Source organism: Chaetura pelagica, unplaced genomic scaffold, assembly GCF_000747805.2.
Source record: "Chaetura pelagica isolate M959 unplaced genomic scaffold, ChaPel_1.0 scaffold178, whole genome shotgun sequence".
NCBI lineage: Eukaryota > Metazoa > Chordata > Aves > Apodiformes > Apodidae > Chaetura > Chaetura pelagica.
In genome coordinates, this window is record NW_009954505.1 from 1,385,639 (window position 1) to 1,403,123 (window position 17,485).

A 17,485-nucleotide genomic window follows, 5' to 3' on the forward strand; every position below is an offset into this window, starting at 1 on the left:
AGTCATGTCTTTATGATTTCTAAAAGAAAACACGGAAGGATTTATTTTCCATAATCTGTCTCTTTGCTTGCTGAGAATGAGGCTCAAAGTTGCAGTCTTAGCTCACCCTTTATGACTCCATTATAACATTTAATAATTCAGTATAGTGACTTGCATTCCTGTTTTTGATTGGCCACAGTAAGGTTCACTGGTCCATGTCAAAAGTAGTGACAAGAGCCATTCCATCTGCAGAAAGCAGAATACCACTTCAGGTGAGGGGCCTTGTGACAGTAAGTGGGAAAACTTCTGATGGGGTGAGAAAGCTGTAGAGACCTCCATTTCACTGTCACATAAGCAGACCTGAAAATGCTTTTATGTCTGCATCTATGATACACAGAAGGTATTTCTGACCTAAGACCATCAAGAGAGGTACGAGGAGAATGGAACTCAACTAAATAGTTAAGCTTGATATTTCTGTGGTATTTTTCTCCACCTTTGCTTAGACACATGGCATTCCCATCTCATACGTTAGTTCTGTCATTTGTGAAGGAGAAATAATGACATTGAGCCCATTTCCTAGGCACCATTAAAAAAAATCAGAACTGACCTCCATCTTCAACCTCTTTGGTACTGTGACACTTTGTCGTTGCAAAAGGCAAAACTGCAGGATGTTTATGGTCCTGTTTAGACCCAGCAGATGCTCAGGACTGCCTGCATAGGGGCTCTTTCTTACAGATGTGGAAAAGCTGAGATAGTTCATGAAAGCGGAACATGCTATATATGCTTTTTTTCCTTTCATGTACTTTCTACCATGTCTATCCTGAATTCTCTACAACAACATATTTCAAATTTCTTTGGGCTAAGTTATGGGGTTGAGGACTTCCTTTGTTCTTGGGCTTTTTAATTATTTTTTTTGAGATCACAAACCCTGAATTATGCTGTCCATGTTTAGATATTTGATACAAAAAAAATAAAGTATGGCCCAGCAGTATACATTGTCATCTCTTTTGTCAATGGTGACATGTTTCTTCAAATATTCAACAACATTTCCTTGCTGAGAGGCTCCAGCAATATTTTTTGTCAATAGGCTTAAGTGATTTTTTTTTTAATTATGCATTTGAATTTAAATAACAGTTACAAAACAGGTCTGTTGCACTGAGGGATGCATAACCATATGGTGAGGGGTTTTACCTGAATCATAGAGTGAATTAGCTAGATACTTACTGTAATCAGCATGAACATAGGTTATGCTGCTAGAATACAAATCAGAATCACTGTTTTCTTGTGTCAGTCAGTGTCCAACATTATTGCAGAATTAGAATGTTTTCCTAGTGAGACAAAAGGCTGTGAGAACATTTAATTTACTTCTTACTGTTGTTTATTTTTTTATTTACATATGCACATTATATATATATATAATAATCTCCCTCACTATATATATGTATGCATGGAGATGGGCAATTTCAGAGATTTTGTAATCACATAATTAATGCCTTGTTTCTTTCAATATTATTTATTTATTTCCTCTTTGTTACTGGGTTTTGGGGTTTTTTGGGGGGTTTTTTGTTGTGTTTTTTTTTTTGTTGGTTTGGTTTTTTGGGGTGGTATTGTTTGTTTGGTTTTTAAGCTAGTCCAATGTGAATGATTTGCCAGAAAAAATTCAGAAAACATATTTTGTGACTCCATATTTTCCTAAGAAAACAGCATCTTTGTGGGTTTTCTTAATGACTACTTAACTGTGGATGCAAAAAGGCTTCATTTTTTAATTTATCTACCTGCTAGGTCTCTGTTGCTCTTCAGCGACCTGCTAGCCCACTCAGAATTTAATGGTCTCTATCAGGAGCTGTGCCAAACTATTTCTAACTAAAACCAAGAGGCAGATATGAAACAAAGTCTTTGATGAAGGCATAAAGAAAGGTTAGATAGAAAATAGGGATCTGCACAATAAATGCTGCTGCAAGTGGATATCAATCAGATAGTGACAGTTTGATGTTTGGAATAGAACACATTATAAGTTTGATGATTTAACTACAAAAATGTTCCCTGTCCTTCTCTCTTTGTAGGAAAGTGGCATCTTGGGATGAACTGTGAAAGCAGTAATGACTTCTGTCACCACCCCCTCAGTCATGGATTTGATTACTTTTATGGGCTTCCCGTGACCAATTTTAGAGACTGCAAACCTGGCCAAGGCAGCGTATTTTTAAAAGGGGTTCAGAAATCACTTGTCATCTCAATCCAAATTGCTGTAATCACTCTGGTCTCTTTGGCAGTAGTGCAGTACATTGGCCTCCTCAAAATACCTCTCCAAGCATTGGGTTACTGCTTGTTAATAACCACAATTTCACTTGTGGGCTTGATTTTTTTCTTTTATCATTTTCGACACCTGAACTGTTTCTTAATGAGGAACCATCAGATTATCCAACAACCTCTATCCTATGAGAACCTTACTCAGAGACTGACAAAGGAAGCTGTGCAGTTTATAGGAAGGTAAGTTTCTAACTGTGGTACAAGTTAATGCTGGTGTTTCGCAACGATGATGTTTCTAAAAAAGTAGAAAAAAATAAGTGAACTGGTGGGCATGATCTTTCTCTTTCTTTGAAAGTACTGAAGTTTAATCTTTTTAGTGAAAGTGACTGGGTTTATTTCTATCAGGTATGTCTTTCTTTCTCCATACAAATTAAAAGCTATTTATGTTTACGTGCTTTCTTGGTCACTTTTATAACTCTTTGCACCATTTCTAAAAATAGTTAATCAAAAGTAGAAAGATGTTCAAAGACATAAGAAGTCCCAAATTACTATGCTGAAACCATGTATCAGCTTGTTATTGTGAATACATTCACATGGTATCAGTGCTGAATGCAAACTTATACCAAATAATCAGAAGCTACCTTTTCTGCACTGAATGACTGCATGCAGTCACACATCAAGAATGTTAGCAAGAAAAAATGTTTATTTAAAATCTTGATCTCAAGCCTCTGCTTTTCTATGATTTCTATGCTTATAAATATTTTATGTGGCCATCTCTATTAATCATGCCAAAATAAAATATTTAATATAAAATTTCTTTAAGTGAATAAGTCTTCTCAGCAATCAACATTCTCATGAGCATTTTTAGATAAACTAAAACATCTTTATTTCCTCTTGGCAATGGACATAGATACAAAGATGTCTTCTCATCTATATGCTAAATAATTTAAAAGTTAAGTACTTTGTTTTCTACAAACACACACATATACACTCCCTTTGAAACTGTTGAGAGGTTGTTTGCTTGGTGACCAAGTATTTGGTGATTTTGAAAGATTCTTGAGTATATTAACTATACATTGATAGATTCTTCTGTGATTTACAAGTACATAATGTGCTTGTAGTGATTCTTTTTTTTTTTTTTTTAAATCTCTGAATGCTTCATTGATTTCAATGCAATCAATGCCCCAAAACAGGTAATTTCAAGATCGAAAATGGATGCTAGAAAGCTAGTAACTCTGTTAATATTATTAATGTGCAGAGTGTTACTGTATGGCTTAGTGTTTAGAGCTGGCAAGACAAGGTATCATCAAACTCACAATGCTTTTTTGACTCAACTGGAAGTAAGTGGCTTTACATCAGCTGGGCACTTGGCCCCAGTTCTCAACATAGTTTCCAGAAAAAAGTTATGTTAAATTGAAGTCAAGATTAGTAGCACATACTTGTAATTAGCAAGAAACTTTTTTTACAGGAATGCTGCAATTATAGTTGGAATTATAACCCAGAGAACTCGGAGTCAATGTTAAAGAATACTCAAACACATTAAAGTATTGAGAAGCTATTAGGGCATCTGAGCAATCTTAACTGTGCCCTGAAGTGAATTCAGATGCAAAGTCTATGACCATAATGCTTGCTCCTGGGGATAGAAGTAATTAGATTAATATTTACTGAACTGATCTGTTCCATATATAGTGAGCAACAAAATCAATATTTGCTTTGACACACTGGCTCTGACATTGTATAGTTCATACATGGGTAGACCATGGCTTTTCTGACTAGCCTACCAACATTTTTAGGACAATGATCATCAAAAGGCAACCAGCTTACACCAGCAGTCAGACATTTGGTACTCTTAAGAGAAAGGCCACCAGGTTGTTGGAAGCCATGGCTGCTCCACAGCATTCTTGTGCACAGAATCTCCCTCAGCTCTCCTTTAGCTACATGTTTGACTCAACACTTGATTTGTCATGCAGGCTTATTTTGTTTAGATGATAAAACAAGCAGCAAGCTCAGTCCTGTACACCAATAATCCCTGTGCACAAGTATATCAGAGTTCAACCAACACTACAGAATTCAGAGTAATTTGCCAAAACTTGTTCGTAATACATTTTCTTATCAAACTAAAAACCATCAGCTGTCATGCATGTTTTAATGGCTAATTATCTTTCCAATAAATGTATGATGAAGCTACAATCTTCAACAGCACTGCAACTTCCTGTATAGCCCTTTTATGTTATATTTATAAACAATATTTGTGAACGCATACAGACACACACACACATATATATAAACCAATTTCAACATAAATGTTTTATCTAAGTAAATATTATACCTATTACCTATATTACCTTTATAGGTTCTTCTGAGTTCAGGCAATGGACTTCTGACATTATTATCTTTTCTAGCTATTTCTAGACATATTGCCATCTTTATGAGTTCTTACCCTGGATAAAATAATTAGATTTTATATTTTTCAAGCCTTATAGTAATTTCTTCATAACATATAGCTATGTGCTTTTATATTTACTTCGGCCTGGCTTCTGGAGAGGTGATATTGTATTTCTTCTTCCTTAGTCCATGACATGTAGATTACTGTTTTCATTTGTTCCTAGATGACTTGAAGAAGAGCAAATGCAATATTCAGTGCTCAGTAATGGCACTGGAGAAGAATATATATGATATACAATTACAAGTGTCAGAGCCAGTGTGTGAAAATAAATACTAATTTAGTTGCTCACCCTAATTACAAATGGGCAGGTAAGCTCAGTCTATGTTAATTCTCATTCCTTTTTCCCAAGAGCAAGTGTGTAATATTGTAAACCTATCGGAACACTCTCTAGACATTACAGTGTATTTGAAAGTCAAATGGATGTTAATTATTTCATGTTAAGTTCAGTATTGTTGTCACTCATGTGTCTTTTACTGACCAGCTGCACAGACAATCCAAATTCAGAAAATGCCCGAGAACTGTTTTTAACCTATCAGAAATTAACAAAAGTACCACTGTGTTACAGAATACCACTCTGACAATTTTTGATAGCTGATCACAATAAAATTAAAAATAAAAAAACCTAATGAACTCTGACTCTGGAAAATGGAATTTTCATACAAACATGTTTATATTTAAAAGTTATAGTGCAGATGATGTTGAATAATTTTCATGCAGATTTATATTTTTCAGTCATAAATTGCACAGCTATAACATTCAAAATTTTGTTATGACAGTTAACATTTAAAAATTTTTTTTCTATCCCATTTCAGTCCCTGAAACACTGTTACAGAATTTATTCAAATTTATTTTCATCTAATCTGACAGGCTGTGGTTTAGAGTTTTTCCATATGTCAGTATGTCTTAAGATCAGGCCATTGGCATGTTGTACTGGAGATGTATTTCTGAAATCAGGTGTTTTTTATTAATTCTACAAGAAGATTCTTTGAAATTTACAACAAAATACAAATTATAGAAAAGTGTGCATATTTGTGTACACATGATGTATATGCACACATATATTAAAAAAGGGTAGGAACTTACAAGCCATAACAACTCTACTAAATCTTTACCCTTTTTTTTGTTTTCCCTCTTTCATGCAATTTTCAACACCTTTTCTGGTTTTGATAAGTTACCCCCAACTAGTCTGGAATTCTCTTTTCTGATTTTGAAAAATTTAGAAACTATGAGATTTGTGGTTTAAAGTGTGTCTTTTTTTTAAAAGAGTAAGACAGAAATATTTATTCATAGATTCATTCATGCTAGCAAGGATTTTCACACTCTTGGCTGTCAGAAAAAGAGAAAATCCAGCTTGTAGGACAAAATCCTGCTTTGATAAAACTAAACCAAGGTTTACCTTTTACTTCTGTAAGAGCAAGAATTGGTGAAGTGCATTCAGCCAGTCCAGTCACACAGAATGCTGTCTAAATGGTGACCTAATCTGGAAGTTGAGAAGGCAGCCATGGGGAGTAAGCATTGAATTAATGTATCCATTTGAGGGAATATTGAATAAGAATATTGTTTTTATTGGAACAAGAGTTACAGGAGAGGAAAAGTTAGGTTTGCATCTGCCTATATCAACGCACTGTTGTGTATTTGTGCTGAAAATATCTCTTCAGATTATATACTTCAACATTTTTGCTTTCTTTCATTTTTAGCTGTGTCTTGGTGCACTGTAACTATGAAAACTACTTACTCTCACTGAATATGTCTTATTGCATCCTCTGTACTTATCCTTGCAGGAAGTTTTATGTATTATCCCTGTATCTATTTCAAATATTTCTGTGCAGGCTGTTTCAGACTTATGGATGAATTAACTGGAATTTCTAAGATTTTGGGGAGTCTAGAAACAACTCTTAACCAAATTTTAACATAACACAGTTTTTTCTCAGCTCAGACAAAGCCAATTATATCTGCTTTCATAGCCAGCTGCTGTGAATCTTAACACCTTCACTCATATAGAGGATGTAGTAGTCTAATAGGTTAAAAAAATGTACTTTATGACAGAATGTGAGGACAGTTTCACATCTAGCATTTTTTTGTTGTTGTTCAAAAAGACTGTACTTGTCAAGAATAATAATGGTTAATTTAGAATTCATTGTGAAAAAGTAAACTAAAATCTTGTCATGTCATGTTCCCACTTCATTTCCCATACAGAATCATACTTGAAGTCTCAGTTTGATGTGACAACTGCAGGCCAACAAATTCAGAGCTTCACCTGTGGCTCTGTTGCAGTGGTCTTAGATCAATATCAATGCAAAACAGAGAGTACCCAAGGAGTTTTAAGTGCAGCAAATATGTAGAGTAAAATTGCTGGGAAAAAAAGACCCGTGTATGAAGCACAAAATGTCAGATGAGTTGTAACTTGCTTTCTCACCCGCTTTAAGGCTGTTTAACTGAACTGAATTCTTGGGTAATGTAGTGATTCCTTCATCCTAAATAAGAAAAACCTAGTACTATGTGATGCAGAGGAGTCATTGACAACATGATGCATTCAGATTTTTGCAAGATCAGTTAAGCACACATTTAAAAGTGTCTTTTGTCAGGTGTGGGTAATCTCGTCACTCAGTAATTGAAAAGACTGCATGATTCATGTAAGGATAAGATTTTTTACTGTATTTGAGTAGATGAATCTCAGATCTTTTGAAACTGAAGTTCCTTGTGTTTGAACTGTGTCAAAGATAGTAGCAATATGATTTTGAAGGGGCTATTTACTGAAGTGGTTCAGGAGTTACGCTGTTATTCTCGAAATTCTCTCCTGCTTACTAGCTGATATTGCCATTCCATTTTCAAGGTCACAGCAAAGGTAGGCAGTTATGATTCTCCTCAAAGAGTTTTGGCAGCAGATAAGTAGCTGTCTGTGATCTTTTATAGGATATTAATAGGTGAGATACTTCTCACCTGACAGCAAGCTGTCAATCAGAACCTGTCAATTTGAGTTGCAAAGAAGAGAATGATGTAGTGCCCTTCCATATCAATCATTGATTCAATGACTCTTCATGATAGGTAGATCTTTGTGTCAATTTCCTTTGAAAAAAACCCAAACATGAGTTGTTATCTCTTGAAAATAACACTTAGTGGAGGCTTTTGGTACTCATTTTTAGCAATACAGATATACTTCTCTAAATACATAGGTATGAACTACCTCTGTGACATTAGAACAAGGCAGTTTGCATGAAAACTATATTGTGCTTGCACAAAAAATATTAAGTAGATTTTTGTAGTGTTTTCCCCTAAAATTTGTATATCACTCAATTCAGTGAACTGTATTTAAAGGAGAAATCAAAGATAATCCCATACAGTAAAAAGCTCAGGTTGTAAACCAAAAATGAACTGCCTTGCAGAAATGTTCTTTAATGAAAGGTCAGCGTTACATTAATATACATATGAAATATTTATAAATATACTTTTTATTTTTTTACTCGAAGTGCTGACATTTTCAGTCTTTTTAATTGACTCAGAAGTCTCATATTCTCACACGTATAACCTCTCAAAAAGCACAAAACACAATGTTGTGGAAAATGTATCTTTTATGAAAAATACTGCATTTGTTGTTTTGTGGTTGTTTTTTTTTTAGTCTGTACTTTATAATACTAAGATAATACAGGTTACATGCACAAATATTTTAATGGAATTAAAAATATTTTGTTTACATTTTCCACATGAAAAATGTTCTATTTATTCTGTAATTTTTTAGAAATGGAGAAACTTTAAATGAATAAAATGTCCCAGTCAGAAACACACTTACCAAGGGAGTAATCTGGATAAAATTTTCCCATTTTGAGTTTATGTACTGCTGCCTTAATGCCAGTAAAAAAGAAAGCTTCAACCACACAACTTATGCAAAAAGAAGATCCAACCAAGGAGAGAGGAAAAACGGATCATAAATGTACTAGACTAAGCCTACTTAATTGTCCTTAAGAATAAAGTATTGATATCCAATGAATCCCTTTTATTAAAATACTTTGTTTTCAAGTTCTAAAGGTTGGGTTTTTTTTTAATGTCATTGTTTTCAGTTTGTATGTGCATTTCTATATTGTTTCTTCTTTCTTGAAAAGTTGAACAAGTCAGCTGCTGTTGATGCGAATCACAGGTATTAACCACTACATATTGGTGAGGGAATATATGTTAAATAAAACAAAAAAATGTTTTGTTGTTAGCTATGTGCTTTAAGGCAAAATTCAGACAAGTTTTCTAGATATCGCTTTGTGATTCAACTGATATTTACAACATGCATCATGTACTGCAAATGCTGTTAGAGCATACAGCAGTAAATTTGGCTAGTATTGTACAATTTAAAGTAAAGTTCTATAAATAATGCATAAGAAAAAGTTCTTACTTGAGCTGTGAATTCACAGCCTACTGTAACCAATTATAAATGTTGTGTTGACAGATCACATGAACAGCAAAATTTACAGAGGATCTATTTGTTGCATTGTGTCTTTTTTACTAGTTCAGGAAATAAACTGAAGACAATGGAAACTGTTACTGTGAGAGGAAAAATATTTATATTAGTATCTATTTTGACATTACTTATTCTTTGTTCAGCATATTTGTAGTATTATGTGCTGATTACATGCATGGACACATAGAGCAAAAGGTGATTTGGTCATACGTCTCACTGCAGGATAAAAGAGGAAAAGTATTAGTACACTTGATTTAACATAGTCACTGATATTCTGGTATGTTTGTCCCTGGTCCTCATAATAGTCTGGTTGGTCATCTTCCATATGACCTTGTGAGGAAGATTTCTGTGTTTCATACTACATATAGTTACAAAGGTATGTTTTTGAACAGCAGTTTTATTCAGGTTTTGAAATATGTACTAGTAAAGTGAAGAGGGGTGTTTGTAGCCAAAACCTGCTAGGTTCTTGAGTTTAAACAAGTTGTCTTTTAATATGTATAGAAAACAGTAATTAGATATTTGTTTTCAATTCAGTATGCAGTTAAGAATGACATTTTTACTCTGTGTGTGTGTATTCAAGATGACCCTCTAATCAGTTACAGTATTCCTTTTTCATGGTTGTTTGGTTTGGTTTTTTTGAGATCTATTGTGGCAAGATTTTGCTGTATAAATTTTGTTATAAAATATACTAAAGGTTTAAGGATTTATTTTGTTTTGTTTTGCTTTTTTCCAGGAATACTGATACACCGTTTCTTCTTGTCCTGTCTTATCTCCATGTTCATACTGCTCTATATGCTTCAGAAAATTTCAGAGGAAAGAGCAAGCATGGTTTATATGGGGATGCAGTGGAGGAAATGGACTGGAGTGTAGGTATGTTACATCTGCTTCTAAGATCAATGGAGGAAATTAATGGAAGACTTACATTCATGTCCAACAAAAGCAGACTTCAGCAATTTGGATGTCTGCAGTAAATCTGACATACCTGTGCTTTATACTTAGGGGAAAGAAACAGTAATTTAAAAGGCACAATAATTTGAGCTCTCATTATATCTACTTTATGATCAAATGTATAATGTCCTACAAATGTCTGCTCTCTTATTTGACTATGAAGGTAGTCCGTGCAGAATGGACTTGGCAGAGACATGGACATCTTAACTGTGGATATTTGAATCAGAGTAGTTTGATCCAGCCCCCTGAGCTTCTGGGTGCCATCCGGTTTCTGCAGATTGTCCTTATAAAAACAATAGACCAGCTTGAAGAGTGATCACATTGTATTGATATTAAAATATTTTCAAATAAAGTGACTATAGTATCAAATCATACAGTATGAATTTGCTACGGTGAGGCCCACTTCTGTTCAAGAATAGTCAAAACCAAATGATATACCCTTCAGAGCCTTCCATTCTCTCTGAGACTGGTGAGCAGTTGATCATTACATCTTTCAACAGGATTCACTTATCTCTGGATGAATTGGAATGACTCTTTGATTCCAGAGATAATCACCTGTGAAAGCAGGAGGTCATATTTTAAAAGAATCCTATTGGAGAACTGCAGTATTAGGAGCTAAAGATAAGCTGTCATTCCTCCTTCCCCTGTGCAAGTCGATTCTGTTCTCAGTACAAATTGTCTTTCCTCAAGAAAATGTTACTTCCTTATCAAGTTGTTATAAACAGATACACAGCTTTGGTGCATACATATTTTTAAATTATGCAAGCATGTGCAGTGTAAAATAATTTATATTCCTTTGCATATTTTGCATCCAGAGGTCCAGTGTCAGAAGCTAGAGAATAAAAGGCATCATGTTACATTTATTGATTTCTAATGTATTTAGGGCAGTATTTGCAAAAATGAGGGAAGTGAGAAGCTGTGATACACTTAGTAGGAAGCATTTTCAATGTGGAAGGTATCTTTTATATAACAAATATTGTGAAACAGGTTTTGTTATGAGAGTGGCTTTCATTCCTGAATCTTTATTACTTCTGTCAATGGCCACCAGCGTTTTCTCCACCAAGTGCTTGCCTTAGGCACAAGTATGCATGTGTTGCAATTTCTGTTTGCATCCACATTGTAGTAAGCTACTGAGCAGTAGCTTGTTTTACCATCTGTGTTTGGTTTTGCTGTTTCTTTTTCTATTCCATGATAGTTTGCTTACCCCAGCCTCACTGGCCACTTGCCGCTGACATTACGTTTTGCTGCCTCCTTCAGGAGAATGGCTCCAGGGTTTAAACAGCAAGTTGGAACCCCAGGCAACTGGCATGATGCTGATTCAGTTTTTAACAATGCAGAGATGGCAATAAATTGAAAACCACCACTTTCTTACAGAATAACCATGGGCTCCTAGGACATGTGTCAAACAAACCTAACTAGGACAGAAGCACATTATTTAAAAAACTTGGAATAAACCAAGGATGTAAATTCAGTGGTGATAACGTGATGCTTTTGAACAAATGCAGAGAGGAGATACATGAGTTTCCTCATGTATTGTCCTTTACAATCCATTGCAGGAGCATAAGGCACAGCAGAGCTAGCTTAATCACAAAACAGATCCTTATCTGTCAGAAACTAGTATACAAGCTTCAAATTTGTTTCAGCTGGGGGTCTGGTTGCTTGGTTTTGCTTGTCTTTTAAGACTCCTGTGTTGACAGATTGCATATTTGCTCCAGGAGGTAGAAAATATGTTTAATTCCTCTGTTACTTTCTCCTCCATTATTGGAATGGGGAAAAAAAATGGCTGACAGTTCCAAAGGACTTTGAAGGAATAATATAGCTTTTTTTTTTTTTTTTTTTTTTTTTTTTTTTCAATTGAAGGGACTACTTATTTCCATTAACCTCCACTGAACATTCTAGTCTTAATGCATCAACTAAGCAGATTTATTCACTGTGCTGCTGATGTTAGTAACCCCTATTTCCTTGGAAAGCTTCTGAAGATGTTAAGAGTATAGAAGTCAAACAAAATTGTCTGAAAAAGCTGAAAAAATGAAAACCTTTCCACAAAGGGAAGTTTTATCATTCACTAGACAGAAAATAGTATTTATGCATAGATGAATTTAACTTGAAAAAGCAATAAGAACAAAATAGCCCAGATATAACAATATTCAGCAAAACCTTATACTTAAAGACAACACAAGAGGAGGAAGAAAAAGTGAGTGTATAGAAAACTGCTTAATAGCACCACATCAGAAATTATTAGCATCTAGTAGGAAAAGAAACATCAACTTCAACTCAATTCTGAAATAAACTAACAATATGTTTTCTACTGAGTGGGAAATATTGTGGAAAATCCTTGTGGCTGAATGAGATTAAAAAAAAAAAAAAGAGTAGACAAGAAGGTAGAAGTTCAGACTGTCAGGTGCCAGGGATAAAAGTTATATCAAGTTAGGACAATGAAATGCAAAAGAAATACTGTTCCTCATTTGAGAGATCAACAAGAATCAGAAAGAGTTTAGCTGCCATTTTCAAGGAGAAAAATCAGCAGTCTTTATAGTAAGGCAGAGAAGTCTACTCAGACTGAGAATTATAAATGAAAGACAGTTCTCCATTTTCACTTGTTTATTTATTGAGAATCAATTACCTAATTGGACAGTTATTCAATTATACAACAATCTCCATGCTAGGAGAAGAAAAACCTGTAAGACATTGAATTAAACACCCCTTTGAATATTTCATGTTTGTGACTTGTTAAAACAATACTGAAGAGTATGATTACAATCCATGCCAAAAACACAAAATACAGACTCTCTGAATAAGATTTGGGACCACATACATCTTGTGGTTCTGCATATTGATGTGTGTATAACAGAATTTAATGTTTAAAGCATTCACAGTTATGTTGTCACTGCATGTGACATGCCTTAGAGAGTTATTCTCTGCTTAATAACATTAATTTTCTTTCAATGTAGGCTAAGCACCTTATTAATGCTATTAATTATAATTCATATGAGAGCAGATGAAATCATCTTACAGTCTAAAAGTGGAAAGTTATGAATGAATGCAACATTATATTTTGCTTCCGTCCACCCTTCTTCCTTTCCTTAATACCTTCATTCCTGATAGAGCATAGGAAGAGAAATGGACATGTTTAGAAATTGGTTTTGATGTAAATTGTATTACACTAATTTAATCCAAACCAGATCACTGCAAAGAGTTTTGGAGCCCCCTGTAGACTCACATGCAAGCAGTGTGAAGACACACTAATTCAACACCCCTTTTGCTGTTATTCTGTTAGCAGTAGCAAAGCTACGTATCAGTTCTTAAACTGTGTGGAGCAATCAAAACTGAATGGCTTAAGTATAAAAAAGTCTCAGCAATTGCAGTCTGGCACAAGCTAGGTAACTGTACAGTGGGGACCTTGTTTGTATATTTGATGTGAATGTCCTGCAAGCTGAAAAAACCCCTTGCCTCTCCTCCATGGTCTTTTGACCTGTCGTAGAATGAAGTTATGCCAAGAAAGTATTACTATCATCTGATGTTTGTTAATCAGAAGAAAAGAAGTGGAAATAAATCCAAATGCATCTCACACGTAACTTGAGTTTCAAATATCTTAAAAGATTTGGTACGGTTATATGTGAAGAGATTAGCTCTATGCCTTCACAGTACAGGAGGGATATGGAGTTACTGAACAATGTCCAGCAAAGTATCATGAGGAAGATTAAGGGACTGGAGTATCTCTCCTGTGAGGAAAGGCTGAGACAGTTTGGACTAGCGGCTGTTCATCCTGGAGAAGATAAGGCTGAGGGATAATCCTGCTGATGTGTAAAGATACCTGAATGGAGATTGCAAAGAGGGTAGGACGAGGCTTTTCTCACTGGTGCTCTGTGCAATGGGCGCAACCTGAAACACAGAAGGTTCCCTCTGAACATCAGGAAACAATTTTTTGAGTCTGAGCCTGACCAAGCACTGGCACAAGTTGCCCAGGAAGGTGGTGAATTCCTTATTGAGAGGGCGGTGGGATGCTGGAACAGGTTGCCAAAGGGAAGCTCTGGATGCCTCATATCTGGAAGTGTTCAAGGCCAGTCTGGACAGGGCTTAGAGCAACCTGGTCTAGTGGAAAGTGTCCATGTCCATGCACGTGAGTTGTAAATAAAGAACTTTAAGGTCCCTTCCAGCCTAAACCATTGCATAATCTGTCTTCAGTTTCTTAGTAGAAGTATTTTCTTTCTCATTTTAAAATAATTATTTTGAACTTACAAGCTGACAAGCTCTTAAAATTGACTTATTATTTTTAATTATAAAGTAATTAAAATGTTATTTTAATATTTATTTCAAGTTATTCGGCCCTGAAATTGTATTCCCAGATGTTGTTTTATTTTTAATGTTATTTTCTATATTGAGAAGTAACTGTTCTCCTTCTAAGAAACAGCATAATATTAGTGAGTTTAATCTGAAATATGAATCTCTTCATATAATTCTTAGTGGTTGTTATTGTGAATTCTCACATCTTTATTTTACCTTACAGTGTTTGCATGCTTTCAGCCTCTATTTAGAACCCTGCTCTATTAGGATCAACTTAAAATGTACCACAAATCCTCTGAGAATTCTGAATTATGCCAAAATAATAAAAATAATCATTAATGATATCAAAGGGAAAAAAAAAATCCTACTGCTTTGAGGAAAATAAATGAATTAAATATCCTTAAATTTTAATTATTTATTTCTTTTCATAAAAAAAATCTTTGACGCAGAGATGAGCCTAATTTATTATGGCTTTTCACCAAATGTAGTAATTTGTAACAGTGCAGGGTCAATTTAAAAGATAAGCAAAGCAGAATAACACATGATCAGAAGTGCCAGATAATCAGACTCAGATCTTTTTATCCAACTATTATGAATATGGCACAAACTTAGCTGAGCCTGAAAACTTAAAGATGGAATTAAAAATCTGAAGAATAATGCCTGATGCTGTCATGATTTGAGACAACATGACAACAAAAGGAACAGTCCTGTGTCCGCTCACCCAACTGCCCTCCACACACCCTGGGATGGGGAGGACAAAGCTCACGGGTTGAGACAAAGGACAAGGAGGGATCTTCACTGATTAAGGTCCCAGGAAAAACAGACTCAACTTGGGAAAGAAATAATAATTTAATTCCACACTAATCACACCCCCCCAGGACACAGACACACCCAGAGCAGGGCTTGCAGATGTTACCCCACCCCTCCCTTCTTCCCGGGCCCCAATCCCTTGGTTCCCGGTTTCTCTCCCTCCTTCCCCCCAGCGGCACAGGGGGACAGGGGATGGGGTTTGGAGTCACTTCACAGGCTGGGGGTTCCTGCTGCTCCTGCCTCCTCAGGAAGGATTCCTCACAATCCTCCCCTGCTTCCCCACGGGGTCCCTCCCATGGCACAGAGTCTTCCACCAATCTCCCTTCCTGAGTTCTTCCCACAAGGTCCGGAGCTGCTCCAGCCTGGGCTTCCCACAGAACCATGGGCTGTTTCAGGAACAAACTCCCATAGCACTGTGGTCTTCCAAACGTATGCAATCAGAGTCCACAGGCAGCAAATCCTCTGGCCACGACATCCAAGTCCAGGGCCAAGTTCCCCCCTCCTGATGCCTTCAGGGAATGTCCCACCACGTTCCTCCATGAGTGCAGGGGCACAGCTGCCATCTCGCCATGGGCTGCAGGGAAACTTCTGCTTGGGCACCTTCTGCCCCTGCTTCCTCACCAACCACCAGCACCGCTCTGTCCTCCAGCTCAGCTCTTCTCCACCACGTGCTTCTCTTCTTCACATGTTAATGTTGATTCTTTCGTATGTTAATGGCAGGGGTTCATCTCTTGTCCCTCCTATGGCTCCTTGGCTGGGTTTGGAGCAGGGGGAGCTTTTCAGCTTCTTACCAGAGCTACTCCTGGGGCCCTTCCCGCACTACCAAAAAGCCCACCAAACCAAACCAGAACAGATGCTAATGGTGCATTCCTTGAACTTGCTTTCATGAGCTTATACTGGTACACATCTGAAGTCTAATGTATGTATTTTTAAGTTGTTTTTATTATCATTAAAGATGTTCAGCCGGCATCTCTAAAAGAAGAAGATATTCAACCAATATATGTACTCTGTGACTGGAACAGCATTTTCCCACCCTGTTCTGCCCTTCTGCTTCTACTCTGCCATTAAGAGACTGTTTCCTTAGCTAAAACAGTAGTTAAGCTCTTGAAGCACATCGCTCTTTAGGTCTGATCTGGGAAAATTGTCAATAAGGGTGCAGATTAAAGACATTTGTGGTTCTGCCTTTTATGATGTGGATGCTTTCCAGTTACGATCTGGGCTAAAACCCAAACTCATTTCATATGTCACTAAGCAGCAATGACTTTTAGTCACTACTGAGTGGGACTGAATTTAAGAGGTGACTAAGTGATGAAAGGCTCCCATTTCCACAATGATAAGCCTCCTGAGTTACCTAATCCTCCTTAAATACAGTTTCCTTTTTCCTATGTTACATCTTCTTGCGCAGCAAAGCTCCTTCTTAGAACATTATTTACAAGATTACAAAGCACATCTTAAGCAACCATTTCTATAGTATTTTTTTAATCAATCAAGTTGAAATAATGTCTTAGTATCGCACACTTTATGATGGAAAACTTCAGTGTAATGCAGCTTTTGGTAGCAGTGCTGTTTTGTTCAAAATTTGCTGCCAACTGCTGAACAGATTTCATTTGCATCTGTTATTGCAGGAGTTAAATTGTCAGCACAAAATATGTTACTGCATTGTGCATTTTACTTTACAAAAGTGTAATCATACAACTTTGAAAATTTTAAAATCTTTTTATTAGTTCTGAACCTCTGAAAGTTTGGTCTAATAAAAAAATAGTGGAATGACATCTAACTGATAAAAATGCTCTGATCAATGAAAAAATTGGCATTGCTCTTGAGACATGATAGTTTCCATTTGTAGCAGAAAGCCCAAAGCTTGATTTAGATAAGCTGGGGATAAGGGAATCCCAACAACTCTTTCTTCTCATATACTAATGGTACAACTGAATTTTGCGGGTGGAGAAATTCATCATCAGTGAGATTAAGAACAGAATAAAAAATTAAGCCAAAACTGACCTGCACAAATGCAGTTATTTCTGCATATACTTGGATGAAGGTTGCAACTAGGAAACTGAATAGGGTTAACTGTCCAGATTTTAGATAACTTCCAAAATACAGACTAAGAAAGCAGTTCAAAGGAGGCTACTAAAGGTTTTCTAGTGGAGTGTCTCTGCATAGCAACCTCTTTAGCACTGATGCTGTGAAGCTGTTAAGAGGAATTGCGTTTGCCCTGTCCCAAAGATACTCTACTGGAATTTAGTAAGTCAGTCACTCAGAGCAAGGAATCAGGATGGCAGAGAGAGACATGATTTACAGCTCCCTTTGCTCACTTTGGTGAAGGT

The 17,485-nt window shown here is 36.0% G+C and overlaps 1 protein-coding gene across 1 annotated transcript in view; it reads left to right on the forward strand.

Annotated features, from left to right (window-relative positions):
- STS (steroid sulfatase (microsomal), isozyme S) overlaps positions 1-17,485 on the forward strand; it is a 74,641-nt gene that overhangs the window by 8,262 nt on the left and 48,894 nt on the right. The window contains exons 4-5 of the mRNA XM_010004643.1: positions 2,043-2,466; positions 9,850-9,986. Coding sequence (XP_010002945.1) covers positions 2,043-2,466; positions 9,850-9,986 — 561 coding nt within the window. The remainder of the gene's footprint in view (positions 1-2,042; positions 2,467-9,849; positions 9,987-17,485) is intronic.